The following is a 15,651-nucleotide window of genomic DNA, read 5'->3' as shown; positions in this document are numbered from 1 at the left end:
CCCGGAAGTAAAGGCCCTGTAGAAGCTAGGCATGGTGGCACACACTGGGGAGGAGTTCAAGCTTGAGCCTATTTAACAAGACCCAGGCTCCAAAACAGATTCTTTGCAGAGAGTGATTTAAGGCTTGTAAGTATTTTGTGAACAATTTTTTCTTCATAAAGCTTTCACAGTAAGAATTATAAGTTTGGTACAGTGGAACACACTTAATCCCAGTACCTGGGAGGCAGAGGTAGATGATTTCTATGAGTTTGAAGCCATCTCGTCTGAGTAGTGTCTTCCAGCCCGGCCAAGGATATGTGGTGAGACCATGTCGAGAGAGGGAGAAGGAGAGGGCGCGCCCAGGCTCCTGCCTGTGTGTCCACCAGGTCCTGCCAGCCAAGAAATCCAGGAGACCCTCCCTTAGGTCAGGGGCTTAGTGGCCGTTTGGGTCATTAGCCAGCCTTTCTTACCATTCTTAGATTTTTCTTATTTTTACTTTAAGTCAGAGTCTTACATAGCCAGTGATGCCTTTGGCTTCCCAGTCTTCCTGCTTGGGAATAGGTTGCAGGTGTGTTCTAGTTTATCTGACTTCCTTTGTGTGTTATAACCCCTCCCAGATGTTTCGTAAGATGGTCATGTTTTATCAGCACGATAACAGTTGTTTAAGGAATGGTGTCATTGGACATACTGGCCAGCTTTCATTCTCTGGGGATGGTAAGAAAGATATTTTACTAACTGTGCAGCATGGTAGAATTAAGCCGTTATGGATAAAGTGTGTGTGGTTTTTTGTTTTGTTTTTTTCCAGGAGAACCAAAGCTCCTAAGTCCATCTCATAAAGCCCTTGGGAGGCAGCAAGGTAGCTGGTTCACAGAGAATGTTCAGCTAGTGGCATCTGCGTTCTTCATAGGAATTTACCACGTAGTGGAAAAGACATAGCGTAAGCTGCTGCTGTCAGGTGTTACCTTCAGCCGCCCGGGTGTAGGCGCCTCCCCTGGTGTGTGACCAGCTTCATCCAGGGAAGCTGCCGACCTGTTGATAGCATAGTTGTTATATTTATAATGTGATATATCATAGTTATATTCTGGGCTGTTAGCTTATATTTTCCCAAAGCATGCTACTTCGGATGCCATAACGTGGCATTCCCAATAGGGCAGGAGGCAGGTTTCATTCTCTGCCCTGTGCCTAGTGTACCCACAAGGAATGATTGGCAGTGGTGGTGCAGACATGTTCCTTCAGTTCCAAGGGTCACTTTGGGGTTTGTAGATGACAATCCATGCTTTGTGTTTGCCCGTGGGTAATAAAAGTGAACATTCAGGTTAGGCACAAGCATGGAACTGGTCACCCGGATTTTTACGCCACCTCCCTGTTTACACACACCTCTCCCCTACATCTGACTCCACAGGAAAATAGTTGAAAGAAGAAAACCCAGGCCCGGTTAGTGGGTGAATCGGTTCTGTATGTTGGGACAGCAGTGAGGGAGCCAGAGCCATAGAACACATGGTGGTTTGTTTTGCATGAAGGGAAAAGAGTACTTAGCTAGTAGAAACGTGTTTGGCTCACTAGACAATGTCCCCAAAGAGCAGAGTGTGGTCAGAGAGAAGGCGTGTTCTCTGGAAACAGAGGTGGCGTGGCCTAAAATCCTGGGGCTTCTGCAGAAGCAGTCATTGTCACCAGCTGGTCTTTTCCCCAGGGCATTTGTAGACTTAGGATGTGGGCTACCTGTTATTCCCCAGAAAGCCCCTGAGCGTAGCTCTCCTTGGGAACTACATTTCGCAGCAGCCCCTAGCGTTCCGTGCAAAGGCTGTGCTGGGGCAGAACGTGGCGTTTGACGCACATGCGTGGGGGACCCTTTAAAAGCTGGAACGCCGTCCGTTCGTCCTCTTTTCCCTTCTCTCCCTTTTACCGGTACGCACGCTGCAATAAACCTCGCGCCATGTGGGTTTTGTTGTGTTTTGCGTCCTCCTTTTTGTCTCCGAGAAGAAGAAGAACACTCGGCCTCCAAGAAAGAGAAGGAGAAGAAGAAGAAAACGACTACCTTTGATGCTTGTGCAATGTTTTTCAGTCTGCAGACTCCGTAAACACTGCTGGGTTCACACCTGCCAAAATCCAAGGGAATGCGTGGGGAAAGAGTGAGTTTAGACAGACCGGAGTCAGGGGAGGGGCACCTGGAGCACAGGACCGAGCTCTGCGTGCCTCTTTGCTTTTCTGGAACTCACAGTAAAGGAGAGCAGAGAAGACGTCTTGCTCCTCAGCGCTACCCTTGTTCCCTTAACCTTGCGAGTTGTCAGCTGTCTCCCATAGGTGCCTCCCATGTGCCCCTTGAAATGATCCCGTCCGTCCGTGTGTGTGTGTGTGTGTGTGTGTGTGTGTGTGTGTGTGTGTGTGTATGTGTGTGTATGTCTCCCCGGACAAAGCAGCCAGGTGTCTCTCTGGAACGTGGGGTTCCTGGTTTTCTTTCCATCCTCAAGTAGTATGAGCCCTGAGAAACCTGAGACCAAGCCCTGTAGCGTGCCGCTGTCCTCCCAAGGCCTACCACCGCAGGCCTTGAGGGACAGCCAGTGTCCAAGGGTGGGACCACTCCCTGAAAGCTCTGGCCTTTGAAGGGGTTTGGGAAGTCGGCCTCAGGCTAGGCCACACTGCTACTGACACAGGGCCAGCAGGGCTGAAGAGAAACATCTGTGAGGGCTGGGCTAGGGCCAGTTCATGTTCGGGCAGATATGGGTGGGGAGCCCAGATCTTGTTTGGTCTAATTCTTTACTTTTAAAAGTTTTCAAAGCTGGGGATAGCTGGCTGATATGGTTAAATAAACAACAGAAAAACAAACCCCAGCCCTGGAAAGTTACTGTGCTCCTCACCCTCTTCACAGGTTTCTGCCCCTAAGCTTGGTAAGATTATTCTCTGCACTAGACGTTTAGCAAAAAAAAAAAAAAAAAAAAAAAAAAAAAAAAAAGACTGCCTTGGGGGTGGAAACCAGCCCTGCCTGCTCTCCCGTGACCCGTGAGAGGGTGGGGTTCCAGATGGCCTTCTGTAGTCGGCTGCAGCTGGTGCCCCACACCTGGGCAGGGAGAGGTGGACGTGAGGTATGAATGCTTTGCAGATCCAAGATCAGCAGTAATAAGTGAACCTGGGTTACTCTTATAACTTGTGTAAAGCCCGTGGCTTTGTACAGAAGTTCAGGCTGCACATAAGAGGCCTGATATATAGTCTCTGCTCTGATTGCTGCACCACCAAAGGTTAGAAAACAATCTAGGAAATGGGGCTGAGGTGTAGAGTACTTGCCTAGAATGTACAGGGCCCCAGGTTTAAGTCCAATACTACAAAGGGTTGGACTGGGGGCGGGAAACTTAAAGGAATAATAGGAAGAAAAGAAAAGGACAGACGATGATGTCCAGCTGCTAGCCTCCTGAATGATCTCTCTCTCTCTCTCTCTCTCTCTCTCTCTGTATAGCCTGGCAGTCCTGGAACTTGGTCTGTAGACCAGGATGGCCTCAAACTCAGAGATCCACCTGCCTCTCGAGTGTTGGGATTGAAGGAGTGTACCATCATTGACTGGCTCTCAGCCTGCCTGGCTCTCAGCCTGTTCTTTAAGGCAGACTTGAGAAAGTGTGAACCATTTCACCTGTGAAATCCACTGAAGCAATTAAAGAATGACAAACTGCCAAATGGGCTGTCTTGTTAGGGTTTCTGTTGCTGTGAAGAGACACCATGACCATGGCAGCTCTTCTTTTCTTTGAGGGGGTGTGGGGGTTCCAGACAGGGTTTCTCTGTACAACAGCCCTGACTGCCTTAGAACTCTATGTAGACCAGGCTGGCCTCGGACTCACAGAGATCTGCCCCTGCCTCCCAAGTGCTGGGATTGAAGGTGTGTGCTACCACTGCCCAGCCCATGACAACTCTTAGAAAGGAAAACATTTAACTGGGGTTGGGTTACAGTTCAAAAGTTCAGTCCATTGTCATCCTGGTGGGAAACATGGTGGCATGCAGTCAGACATGCTGGAGAGGTAGCCGAGAGTTCTACATCTGGATCCAAAGGCAGGCAGAATAGGGCAGCACTGGGCCTGGCTTGAGCATCTGAAACCTGAAAGCCCACCCCCAGTGACATACTTCCTCCAGCAAGGCCACACCTCCTCCAGCAAGGTTATACCTAATAGCGCCACTCCCTATGAGCCCATGGAGGCCATCTTCATTGGAACCACTACAAGGGCTACATAAGTAGTGACACATGCTTACATTTAACAAAACACCATTTTGTTACAAATACACAGGGCGGTGTGCTATTCACAACATGGATTTTGGTTTGTTTTTTTTTTTTTCGGGTTGCTAATTGTTCTGAGGTCTTTCCACTCTCCCAGAGGACCTGAGTTTAGTTTCCAGCACCTATCCCAGGCAACTTCCAACCACCTATAACTCCAATTCTAGGAGATCTAATGCCCTCTTCTGGCCTCCATGGGCACATTTACAAACCCATACATACATACAATTCAAAATAAAAATATCGTAAAGATTGATATTTATGTACATATGTAGGTATAACTGCTGTGCTAGTGTGTGTATGTGTGTGTGTAAATATGAGGATATCCCAAGGAAGTTGGTCCTCTCCTTCCACCTTTTGGGTGCTGGGGGTCAGTTTCTCAGGCTTGGGGGCAACTACCATTACCTGCTGAATCTTGCCATCCCCCAAAGACTGAATTCTTGAGACAGGGTCTCTGCAGTCTAGGCTGCTGGCCTTAAACTGGTGGGAGTCCTCCTGCTTCAGCTTTCTGAGCGTTAGGATTACAGACATGAGTCACCATTCCAGGCTTTGAAGCATTCTGAGGTTGACACACTTGCCACTGGTGGGCACAGGTTTAAAGCTGGGTGATAAATTGAGTTCCCTCAAAACAGCTGGAGTCTCCAGCTGTGCAGATGTTTCTGCAGAGACACAGCAGGTCTAAGCCTGGGGAAGCTGTAAGAGGAAGGCCGCTTCTTTGTCCTGGCTGCCCAGAACCAAAATAATCACACAGAAACCATATTATTTAAATCACTACTTGGTCTTTTAGCTCTAGCTTCTTATAGTCTAACTCTTATATTAATTTAACCCATTTCTATTAATCTGTATATTGTCACGTGGCTGTGGCTTACCTGGTAAAGTTCCCAGCGTCTGTCTCTGGCAGCTCCATGACTTCTCTCTGACTCTGCCTCCTTTCTCCCAGCATCCCATTTAGTTTTCTGATGTGGGAGAGTCTTCTGTTTTGTGTTGATTTCATTGGTTAAATAAAGAGACTGCCTTGGCCCTTTAATAGGACAGAAAATTAGGTAGGCGGAGTAGACAGAACAGAATGCTGAGAGAAAGAAGCCGAGTCAGGCAGATGCTATAGCTCTCCTCTCCAAGGCAGGTTAGGATCCTTTCCGGTAAGCCACCACCTCGTGGTGCTACACAGATTATTAGAAATGGGTTAATCAAGATGTGAGAATTAGCCAGTAAGAGGCTAGAGCTAATGGGCCAAGCAGTGTTTAAAAGAATACAATTTGTGTGTTATTTCGGGCATAAGCTAGCCAGGCCGCTGGGCGGCAGGAACACAGCACCCCCCCCCCCTTCCTCACTACAGTTTTCCCTACCTAGCTCTGTTCTACCCTATCAGGCCCATCCAGTTTCTTTATTCATTAACCAATAAAAGCAACACATAGACTGGACCTCCTACACCAGGAAGCCCCTATCCAAGACACCCATGATCCTAGTTCTAGAGCAGGCATTTTAACAGCATAAATGGTGTACCAACCTTGTGCCTGCATGGAGCTCTATTGTATGTGTGCACACAGACACGCCCCTTTCAAAGTACTGCAGGTTAAATGACCAAGGACGTTGCCTTCTTCTTACTTTAACCCCCAGAAGTTGACCTTAAAGGTTCAGGGTTCACTTGCTAGATCAAGTAAAAAAGAGTCGCACTCAGGACAGGTGAAGCCAATGCTTGGAACTAATGTTTGACAGTCCCTGGTGTGTTTCTACTCACTGTTCATCCCTTTCCCCAAGTATGTTCTGATCACAGCCTCCCCATGTGGCTTCCCCATGGCCTCCAGTCTTGCTATCTCCATCTGCGTTGCTAGCTTTCTCTCAGGCTCCTCCCTGTGCCCACAGGAGCTCAAGGATCCAGGAAGCGCCTCTGTCATGAAGCTACAAATCTTTTCTTCTTCCTTGATCCCCACGTGGACCACCATCCCAATTTCTTCCCTGGCCTGGCCATTGGTTCTCTTCCCTTCCTGCCTTCTCTAAGTGCCCAGTGATGCCCACTGCAAACCCCAGGGCACAGCATAGGTGCTTGCTGTGCATCCCTGGGCCCTGTATGGCCATGAAGCACCACAGGCTTGTACAGTTCCTGATGTTAAGGCTCTCCCATGTTTCACACGCATAGGACCACCTCCCCAATAAACCTAAGGCAGGGTCTTGATACTCAGACCCATGTTGGGAAACATCGTGGACTAACATATACTTAGATATTCCCCCACGTCTTATGCTGTTTGTAGTGGAGTCAGACCAAGGTGAGGAGTTGGGGATCAAAGGAGTTTTTGTTTGTTTTGAAAAAGAATTATTAACTTACCCCTACATTTTCTACCCACCCAGTTTTCCTGGAAGCAAGAGTCTTCGTTAGGTTACGCAATCACTAGTCCCCAGATTACCTCACTGAGGTTCCAGCTGTGAGACAAACCCTCCCCCACTTAAGGAAGTGAGGGGTGGTGGTTCTTTCTGTCATTTAAGGGGCCCTGCATATGCTCTGCTTCCAGCTGGATGCCCCACCCTTGACACCTCCACAGGTCACTGGCTGACCATCTAGGCTCCTTCTGAGCCTGGACAACATGCCCCTCCACAGCCAGATGATCAGGGCTGGTCCAGAGAGCAGGGGAAGGTTGATGACATGGTATTGCATTTTTTTGTCCTTTTTTTTTCCCTTTTGAGACAGGAACTTGTGGCTTTTAACTCCTGAACCTTCTGCTTCAGACTCTCAAATGCTATGACCACAGGTGTGCACAATACCCTGTTTATTTCATGCTAAGGATCAAACCCAGGGCTTCCTGCATGCTAGGCCAGGACTATACCAACTGAGCCACACCCCCAGCCCTGCATTTTATTTTTATGTGCATTGGTGTTTTGCCTGCTCGTATGTCTGTGTGAGGGTGCTGGGTTCACTGGAACTGGAGATACAGACAGTTGGGAGCTGCCATGTGGGTGCTGGGAATTGAACCTGGGTCCTCTGGAAGAGCAGTCAGTGCCTTGACCACTGAGATGTCTCTCCAGCCTTGCATTTTATTTTTTAAAAGGTCAAATTCACCGAAAATTTCAACTACTCTACAAAGAACTTTACCCCCAGAAGCCAATTTTGAACAAGTGGTTCACCTGGGCTCCCTAAAGGTGAGAACATGCTCTACGTTGTTGGAGCTGGGGTAGAAACAGGAGCTCTACCATGGGTGCCTTACATCCCATCGGTTGTCAACTATGTCCTCCCGTGTCTAAGGGTCCAGTCCAGTTTTTGGTGTTGAATTGTGTGTTCATCTCCTCCAGCCTGATGCTATGCTTGTGCAATGGCTCTCAATCTACAGAATCCCGAAACACTGCTGGGCTCACACCATAGGCAGCTCTCTCAGGCGAGCTGTACCCCACTGATGGGTCCACAGCATTCTTTAAGTATTTTGCTTCCTGGCGGTGTGACACGTTTGGGTTCATTTCTTGCCCCTCGGGTAGAATGCTGCATTCTGCACTTATGTGCCAAGAGGCTTTGCAGCTCCAAGGCCGCTCCAGGGACAGCTGGGAAACAGATGTGTCTGCTTGCTTATGTTAACTACACATCTGGATTTCTCTGAATGTGCTCATGTTCACAGGGACTCGTTGGGAGCTCTGCTTTTAACCATATACTGCAGGGTTCAACAACTTCCTCTTTCTACATGTTCATAAACCCCTTCTCTGAAAAGAAGCCTAGTTCCCACTGTCTTTAGTAGGGTCTGTGTATGTCATCAGTGTCCCCATGGTCTCTCCTGCTCACACAGTTCTCCCTCCCAGTGCTTGGGTTCTCACACTGGCAATGCTTCCCTCCAGCCTGCAGAGCTTTGATGTCCTTTGCTGCACATCCAGGGGACACTGCCCCTGCTCCCTCCCTGACACTGCTACTCCAAGGCCCTCTGGTTCCTTTCTCTGCTCTGGTCCCCTCTTTTGCTGTGTCTCTCTTATGACTTCAGGACAGATTTTTGAGGGGAAAAATGTGAGGGAAGGAAGGTCTATCTTGCATTATTTTTTAATGAAAAGAAGTAACAAAATTACAAAATAACCACAAGCATTCTGTACCACTAAGGCTGCTAGCCTGGTCAGTGACCCTTAGTGGCTGAGTAGTTTGTAGATACTCTTTACCCCACTGAGCCTCAATTTCCCCAACAAAATGGGAAAGGATATTTCTGTGGGTACAGAGACTCATTGAGCCAATGTCAGGCCCAACCTGGCTCTTGCCTGAAATGATCACTGGACGATTGAGCAATGACAGCTATTGGCTGTCTATTAGAATCTCCTGAAACTCTGACTTTCCGGGAGGCTAGCCAGGCTGCTGGGTGGTTGTCCACAGCACTGTAGCTACGGCTCCCAAGCCTTTCTCCTTTGGCAGGCTTGCATCACTTTTTTTTTTCTTTCCTGTTTTGTGTGTCCTCAGCCAAGTTTTCGGAGGGTTTCCAAGACAGAGGTCCTTGTTTCCACAGCCTTAAGACGTGCAGCCCAGGCTGCAGTGACCACTGCTTTCCGACCCAGGCATTGCAGCCAGAAGCAGCAGTATGGGATTTTGGAGCACCTACCTGCTTTTCTGCCTCTTCTCCATCTTGTCCCAGGTCACTGCAGAGTCACCCACCCCCAAGACCAAGAAAGCCACAAATGTCAAGAAAGGTAAGAAGGGGGCAGCTGCCCCTCCCTACCCTCTAGAGGCAGCCCTTCCTTCATGTTCAGGGGGAGCAGTCACCCTTCCCGACACTCTAGAGGCAGCTGCCCTGCTTTCGTTAACTCCTGTTCCTTCCCTTCATGTCTGATTCTGATGAGTCTTCCTGGGACTTTGGTGAAAGAATCTGGTGGCTAGGGTGTTCTCACAGCAGGGATGGTTGTCAGAACTGCAAGAGTCCCCGACTCTTAGGATGGAGAAGAACCTTATAGATTTTCTAAACTGACATCTGCTCCCCCTCTAACACCCGATATGTCTAAGAAGTCGAACCTCCAGCCTGGAGCTGGTCAGTTCCCATCAGGGAGCACCAGCCTGGGTTTTCTCAACTGTGAGCCCAAGAGGGATAGAATTCGCTCAAAGACTTGCAGCCAACGTTTAATAATATAAAATGTATAAAGTCCCCCTGGACAAACCTTTGCTTGGCACACACAGGGGAAATGGGGGACAAGTGGACTCTGACCTTCATCCCAGAGTGAGCTCAGAGCATCTCTGCTCTCCTCTGAAATGCTGAGGGTGAGGTCATCCTGGGAGGGGTGGAGATGAAACTGCAGAGTGTTATGGTAATGGCTGAGGTTGTCACCCCTACAGGACGGGGAGGGTGACAGGAGTCAAGGGAAAGGGTGTGGAGAATATACAGGCCCTCTGTACCTGGATAGTGAAACACAAAAACCAGCACCTCGGAGCACAAGGCTACAGCAAAGAACATGCAGAACTCGGTTGATAGGGGGCTTGCCTAGCGTCTGCAAGGAACTGGATTGATCCCCAGCAACACACAAAACCCAGAGTGGTTCACACTAACCCCAGCACTAGGAAGTGAATGAAGGAAGGTTATAAATTCAAGGGTTCTTCAATTATATAGCAAATTTGAAGCCAGCCAAAATTACAGAACCCCTGACTCAAAAAACAACAAAACTCCAGGGGTTAGAGTTAACATCTTCCTGTTTGAGTGCTTGCCTAGAATGTGTGACATCCGGGTTCCGTGTTCAGCACTTCAAACAAACAAACAAACAAGCAAACAACAACAAACAAAACCGGGGGTGGTGGTGCACGTCTTAAATCTCAGTACTTTGGAGGCAGAGGCAGGCGGATCTCTGAGTTCAAGGCCAGCCTGGTCTACAGAGTGAGTTCCAGGCTGCACAAGAACACACAGGGAGACCCTGTCTCAAAAACAACCAAAAGTTAAGTTTACACTGTAAACAAAATTCAAAACAGAACGGATACTTTATTAACATCACTTTGACAAAGAGATCTATCGTGAGGCATATGTATATGGAGATGATCCCCACGAGGCTGAGCAATTGACATGTCAATAATTATTTAGAAAATTTGAATTGACTGAGCTAAAAGTAAATAAACATCTGTTGACTATGTATAGAACTGTTCCAGAAAAATCTACAAAGGTAGCAGAGACTGCTCCTGGAAGGAAAAGCAGGGAGCAGTCTGGATTGGGATGATTATTTTTTGGATGGTTCTGATTTCTTCAATCAGATCAATATATAATAACTGTCTACAAAGTGTTCATGTTAAAGCAGGGGACTGAATACCTCACATGGTTCTGTCCTTGAACACCACCAACAATGCCGGCAAGGCATGTGGTGTGAGGGACGTAGGTGAAAGACAAGCAGCATTTCTGGATATGGAAAATGATTGCTAGTTTCTCAGGTTTTTCCCGGTCTTGTAAATCATGTTGTGGGAAAGAAGAGGATCCGAGCAGGGCTGCTCCTGACTTCAGTAATGACCACACTCAAGCTCTGGCCATAGATGGCTCCCATGAGAGCTCAAACATCCTGGTTGTTTCCGACTCACGTTACCCACATGGTGCCCTGTGCTGGTGTTCCATGTGATTGCGCACAGCGTCTGTGAACCCAGAGGTTGAGGCAGAGATATGGAGTGACCCTGGCTCCAGCCCTGTCTGCTGTGCTCTTGTTCTGCTGGGTGTTATTTTCCCCACGCTTGACAAGTTATATCACCGATTTTTGTACATGCAAGTCCATGTCTTTTTTTGTGTGTTTGTTTGTTCGTTAATTGGTTTGTTTTCAAGACAGGGTTTCTCTGTGTAGCCCTGGCTGTCCTGGAACTCCCTCTGTAGACTCCCTATCCTTTGCCTCAAGCCAAGCAGAGCTTTCCAAGTCCCACCCTGGGACTTCAGAAAGACAGGAGTCCATGCACAGCTCTCAGCTGACACACGGTGTCCCTCACCTACACCTGCTTGTGCACATGTCAATCACCCTCGCAGGCAGTCCCTGTCAGGGATGTCATGTACCATGGAGCAGACAGGAAGAGCATGGCTCTGTGGCTCAGGCCAGCTGCTCTACCATCCTAGGCAGGTTGTTTAAATCTGGCCTTGGTTTCCTTGTGAAATGGTGAGTATCCAGGATGGTACTTGCCCGTGCCTTAGGGCTGGCTATGAGCATGGCTGAGGAGGTGCACAGCAAGCCCAAGTCCTTCTGCAGGAGAGCACTACCAGAAATGGCTCCTCTGCTCTCCCTCAGCTGCACACAATGCACCCTGTGCTGTGCCATTTCCCCTGAGCTTCCTCAGTCATTCCAGGGTGCTGTTTTCCTCTCACACTGTGTGTGTGATGAGGTGGAGCTGTGCTGGTGAACGTGTGTCCCTATCACCCTCAGCTCAGACTGGGGCTCCGTCCGTCCTGGGGGAACTGACCTCTGTGATTTTATGGCCCATAAATGGAGCTGGTAAGGTGGCGGTTTCCCCAACTCCTGCTAATCCCTCCCTGACAAATGCAGGATAGGGAAGCCTGGAGAGGAACCAGGAACAGGCAAAAAGAGCCCACTGGATTTCCTTAGGCAGGGGGCAAAGATGGAAGGAAAACCAAGCAGCCTAGGCTGGGAGAAGTAATTTCCCCTTTCTTCTTCGGGGCTGGCAGAAGAGAAGGGAGCTGCACGCCTCAGGTTTTCACGGCCTCATGCCTCTCTGTCCTAGATGTGGTGAGCCCAAAGATGTTTGAGGAGCTCAAGAACAGGCTGGACAGCCTGGCCCAGGAGGTGGCCCTGTTGAAGGAGCAGCAGGCCTTACAGACCGGTGAGTGTGGTATGACTGTGTGGAGGGACACACCCAAGAAGGGGCCAGGCTGGAATGGGCAGAAGTGGGGAAGAAGGCTCAGTTTCCAGCCAGTGCCAAGCTCAGGAGCCTCTGTTTTCACATGGTTCCTTGGGGGAGGTTGCCTGACTTACATCTGTACAATCCAGCCAGTCAGGCACAGCTGGGTGGGTGTGGAGGGTCAGTGCTGCAGAGGCCATGGGGCACATGGCTCCCCTCCCCTGTACCCACCCTTCCTGTGTGTCTGTGCTAACCAGGCCAGCATTTGTTAGTCCCAATGTTAAACTATGCCAGCTGATGGGGCTGGAGAGATGGCATGGTAATTAAGAATGCTATTGCTTCCATAGAGGACAGGACAGAGTTTGATTCCCAGCACCACGTCTGGTGTCTTGCAACTGCCTGTAACCCCAGTTCCAAAGGATATAATGCTTCTTGTCCTCCATGGGCACTGCACTCTTGTGCGTTCTCTCTCTCTCTCTCTCTCTCTCTCTCTCTCTCTCTCTCTCTCTCTCTCACACACACACACACACACACACACCTTAAAAATAAAAATAAAGCCAGGCATGGTGGCATACACCTTTAATCCCATCACTTGGTAGGCCAGCCTGGTCTACAGAGTGAGTTTCAGGCTAGTCAAGGTTATACAGTGGGACTCTGTCTCAAAGACAAAACAAATAATAATATGATAAATACAATCTTGGAGCTGGAGAGATGACTCAGGCATTAAGAGACCTAGCTGCTCTTCCAGAGAGCCTGGGTTCAGTCCCCTGCACCTACATGGCGACTGTATAATTCTAGCTCCAGGGGATCCAATGCCTTCTTTTGCCCTGAGAGTAACCCCACACGGACATGGCGCGCACACACAGACATACACATAACATGCACATATAAAAATCTTTAATGAAAATAAGTATTTTTTAAAAAATAAAAGCTGGGGGGCTGGAGAGATGGCTCAGTGGTTAAGAGCATTGCCTGCTCTTTCAAAGGTCCTGAGTTCAATTCCCAGCAACCACATGGTGGCTCACAACCATCTGTAATGAGGTCTGGTGCCCTCTTCTGGCCTGCAGGCACACACACACACACAGAATATTGTATACATAATAAATAAATATTTTAAAAAAAATAAAAGCTGGGCTAACTAAGGCAGAGGAAGGCCACAGTCACCCTGCTGGGCACTCCAAAGGCCAGGAGAGCCAGCCTTTGTTTTCAGACTGGCTAACCGCACAGAACTTTGGGGCCAGGCTGGTCCTTCAAGTTGGTTGTCCCTCTCCACCATGGTCTTCATGCAGTGTGTCTACTCTCACTCCCCCTGTGACCTTGCCTCAGATCCGTGGTGTGTAGTGAGCATACCGTGTGTGCGCTTGCCTTGATCTAGGTGCACGATGTACCCGAGAGTCTGTGAATACACACTTCCGTGAGTGGGGATGCTCCTCCTGACCACCCACTGAGTGGAAGGGCTAAGTGCATGGGGTAGGGGCCAATAGGTACTCCTGATGTATGTGACCCCACAAGTGATGCATACCCCATCTGCCTGATGGTTGTTAGAAATCAAGCTACGTCGGGTAGTGGTGGTGCATGCCTTTTATCCCAGCACTTGGGAGGCAGGGATTTTGTCTCAAAAAACAAATAAACAAGAAAGAAAGAAAGAAAGAAAGAAAGAAAGAAAGAAAGAAAGAAAGAAAGAAAGAAAGCAGGAAGGAGAGGAGGGAGGGAGGGAGGAAGGGAGGGAGGGAGGGAGGGAGGGAGGGAGGAAGTCAAGTTAAACACAAACTGCTACACCAAGCTCACCTCCTAACCTGGGACACCAGTGTTCCACTAAGCACTAGTTCAGTTTTGCCATTCGGAAAAGTCTGCCTTCCCTTACTTGGGACCTGGCCTGGGCAGAGGTCCCCTCTGTGGATTCCCCGTGGTAAAGCTTGCTAGCCCTCAGACTGAGGTGGTAAGTACTAAGTATCTGGACTGTGGTCTCCATTTCTAGTAGGCAGATGCCTGGAACTGTGAACTAGCTAGTGGCTTGATCCTAGAGCGGAGCCTGGTGATGGAGCACAGCGTGGGAGGCTCTGGCTAGTTGGGGAAACTGAGGTCGCAGCCTGGGGAGGGTGAGGAAGGAAGCAGACCCAAGAGAGGTGAAGCTCAGAATAAGCCTGACGCCAGCCTCTGTGGCCCTGGGCAGAGACTAGGTAGGTGGCTTTTGCACTCCGTCTCTGGAAGTCAGTGACCCTAGCTAAGGAGCCCTTTGTAGCAGAGGGGTGGCCATTCCCGGACCAGGACACCAATTCCTCGTGGACAGTAATCTGGCTTCTTCAGTGCCTGCCACGGCAGGGTCCTGAAGCGGAAGCAAGCAGGTTTCAAGCGATGAATGGGATAGGATGGAAGCTGGGGACAGTCTGGCTTGGGGCGTCCGAAACTCATGACGGCTATTTCTCCTTTCAGTATGCCTAAAGGGCACCAAAGTAAACCTGAAGTGCTTCCTGGCCTTCCCCCAGCCGAAGACCTTCCATGAGGCGAGCGAGGACTGCATCTCCCGTGGGGGCACGCTGGGCACGCCGCAGTCGGGGCTGGAGAACGAGGCTCTGTTCGAGTACGCGCGCCAGAGCGTAGGCAGCGAGGTGGAGATCTGGATGGGCCTCAACGACATGGCCGCGGAAGGCGCCTGGGTGGACATGACCGGCGGCCGCCTGGCCTTCAAGAACTGGGAGACGGAGATCACGGCGCAGCCAGATGGCGGCAAAGCCGAGAACTGCGCCGCCCTGGCCGTAGCGGCCAACGGCAAGTGGTTCGACAAGCGATGCCGCGACCAATTGCCTTACGTCTGCCAGTTCGCCATCGTGTAGCCGGACCCTTGCGCTAAGGGGCGCGGCCTGGGCCAGGGAGGGGTGAGGACCACAAAGAGGCGGGTGCACTGGCGGGTGGGGCTTGTGGGTTGCTAAGAGGCGGGGCGTCGGTGGGTGGAGTCGAGCTCCAGAGAATGGAGCGTGCGAAGTGGTTCCTGGTGAGAGAAAAGCAGATGCAGGGTCCTCAGAGGGGCGGGAGAGACCTTTCTGTCTCGGGTTCCTCCTTGTCTGTTTTTTTTTTTTTTTTTTTTTTGCAAATAAAGCTGGTTCAGAATCCCTGAAGTTGGCTGGTCGCCATGTCAGGGTGGGGCGAAGATTCCCGGAGCCTGGCCCCAAACCCAAGAGAGCCTTAAGTCACGTTTCCAGCCTGCTTTTTTGTAGCGGCCACTCCCCTCTGTTGAATACGACACACACTCCAATTCTGGCGGGTATGTTGGGGACACTATCCTTTCTCTTGCTGGGGATCCATCTGGAGATGCCCGGGCATGCAGAGATCTACTGTGAGGTAAGGGATGAATGGTTGCCAAGGCTTCCCAGGGAGACCTGTCTCTATCCTCATCCCAGGGGGCTAGTCCAGGAGCCAAATATGACAGGTACTAGCACTGTCTGGGCCGGCCAGCCAACCAGGGGCTCCAGATCAGCACAGAACATCACTGAGCCCACCATACTGCAGGGACTTTAAATATATAGTCTGGTTTAGTTTTATCCACCCAGAACAATATGTGTTACTGTGTCTTACAATAAGGAAGTGCCAGCATAGGGAAGCTCGGTGGCTCTGGCTGATGAGAGCCTAGTGATTGTGTTTCTCCTGATCTCCGTAGCACAGCCATTCGTGC

General features: G+C 49.8%; 1 protein-coding gene across 1 annotated transcript; it reads left to right on the top strand.

The window, feature by feature from the left end:
• The first annotated feature begins 8,596 nt into the window (after positions 1-8,596).
• Clec3b (C-type lectin domain family 3 member B) lies at positions 8,597-15,168 on the top strand. The gene is made up of 3 exons (XM_075964036.1): positions 8,597-8,872; positions 11,865-11,963; positions 14,415-15,168. The coding sequence occupies exons 1-3, from the start codon at positions 8,764-8,766 to the stop codon at positions 14,813-14,815; spliced, it is 609 nt and encodes a 202-aa protein (XP_075820151.1). The 5' UTR covers positions 8,597-8,763; the 3' UTR covers positions 14,816-15,168.
• Positions 15,169-15,651: the final 483 nt, after the last annotated feature.

This window comes from Microtus pennsylvanicus, chromosome 3 (assembly GCF_037038515.1).
Source record: "Microtus pennsylvanicus isolate mMicPen1 chromosome 3, mMicPen1.hap1, whole genome shotgun sequence".
Classification (NCBI taxonomy): Eukaryota; Metazoa; Chordata; class Mammalia; order Rodentia; family Cricetidae; genus Microtus; species Microtus pennsylvanicus.
The sequence above is the reverse complement of the archived record's forward strand: the minus strand, read 5'-3'. Positions and strand labels throughout refer to the sequence as shown.

What these genes read in the sequence shown, in the direction of transcription:
- Clec3b (XM_075964036.1), top strand. Translation starts at nt 8,764, where the DNA reads ATGGGATTTTGGAGCACCTACCTGCTTTTCTGCCTCTTCTCCATCTTG. An exon ending in AGCCACAAATGTCAAGAAAG is followed by an intron (nt 8,873 to 11,864) that starts GTAAGAAGGGGG and finishes TCTCTGTCCTAG; the next exon opens with ATGTGGTGAGCCCAAAGATG. An exon ending in GCAGCAGGCCTTACAGACCG is followed by an intron (nt 11,964 to 14,414) that starts GTGAGTGTGGTA and finishes TTCTCCTTTCAG; the next exon opens with TATGCCTAAAGGGCACCAAA.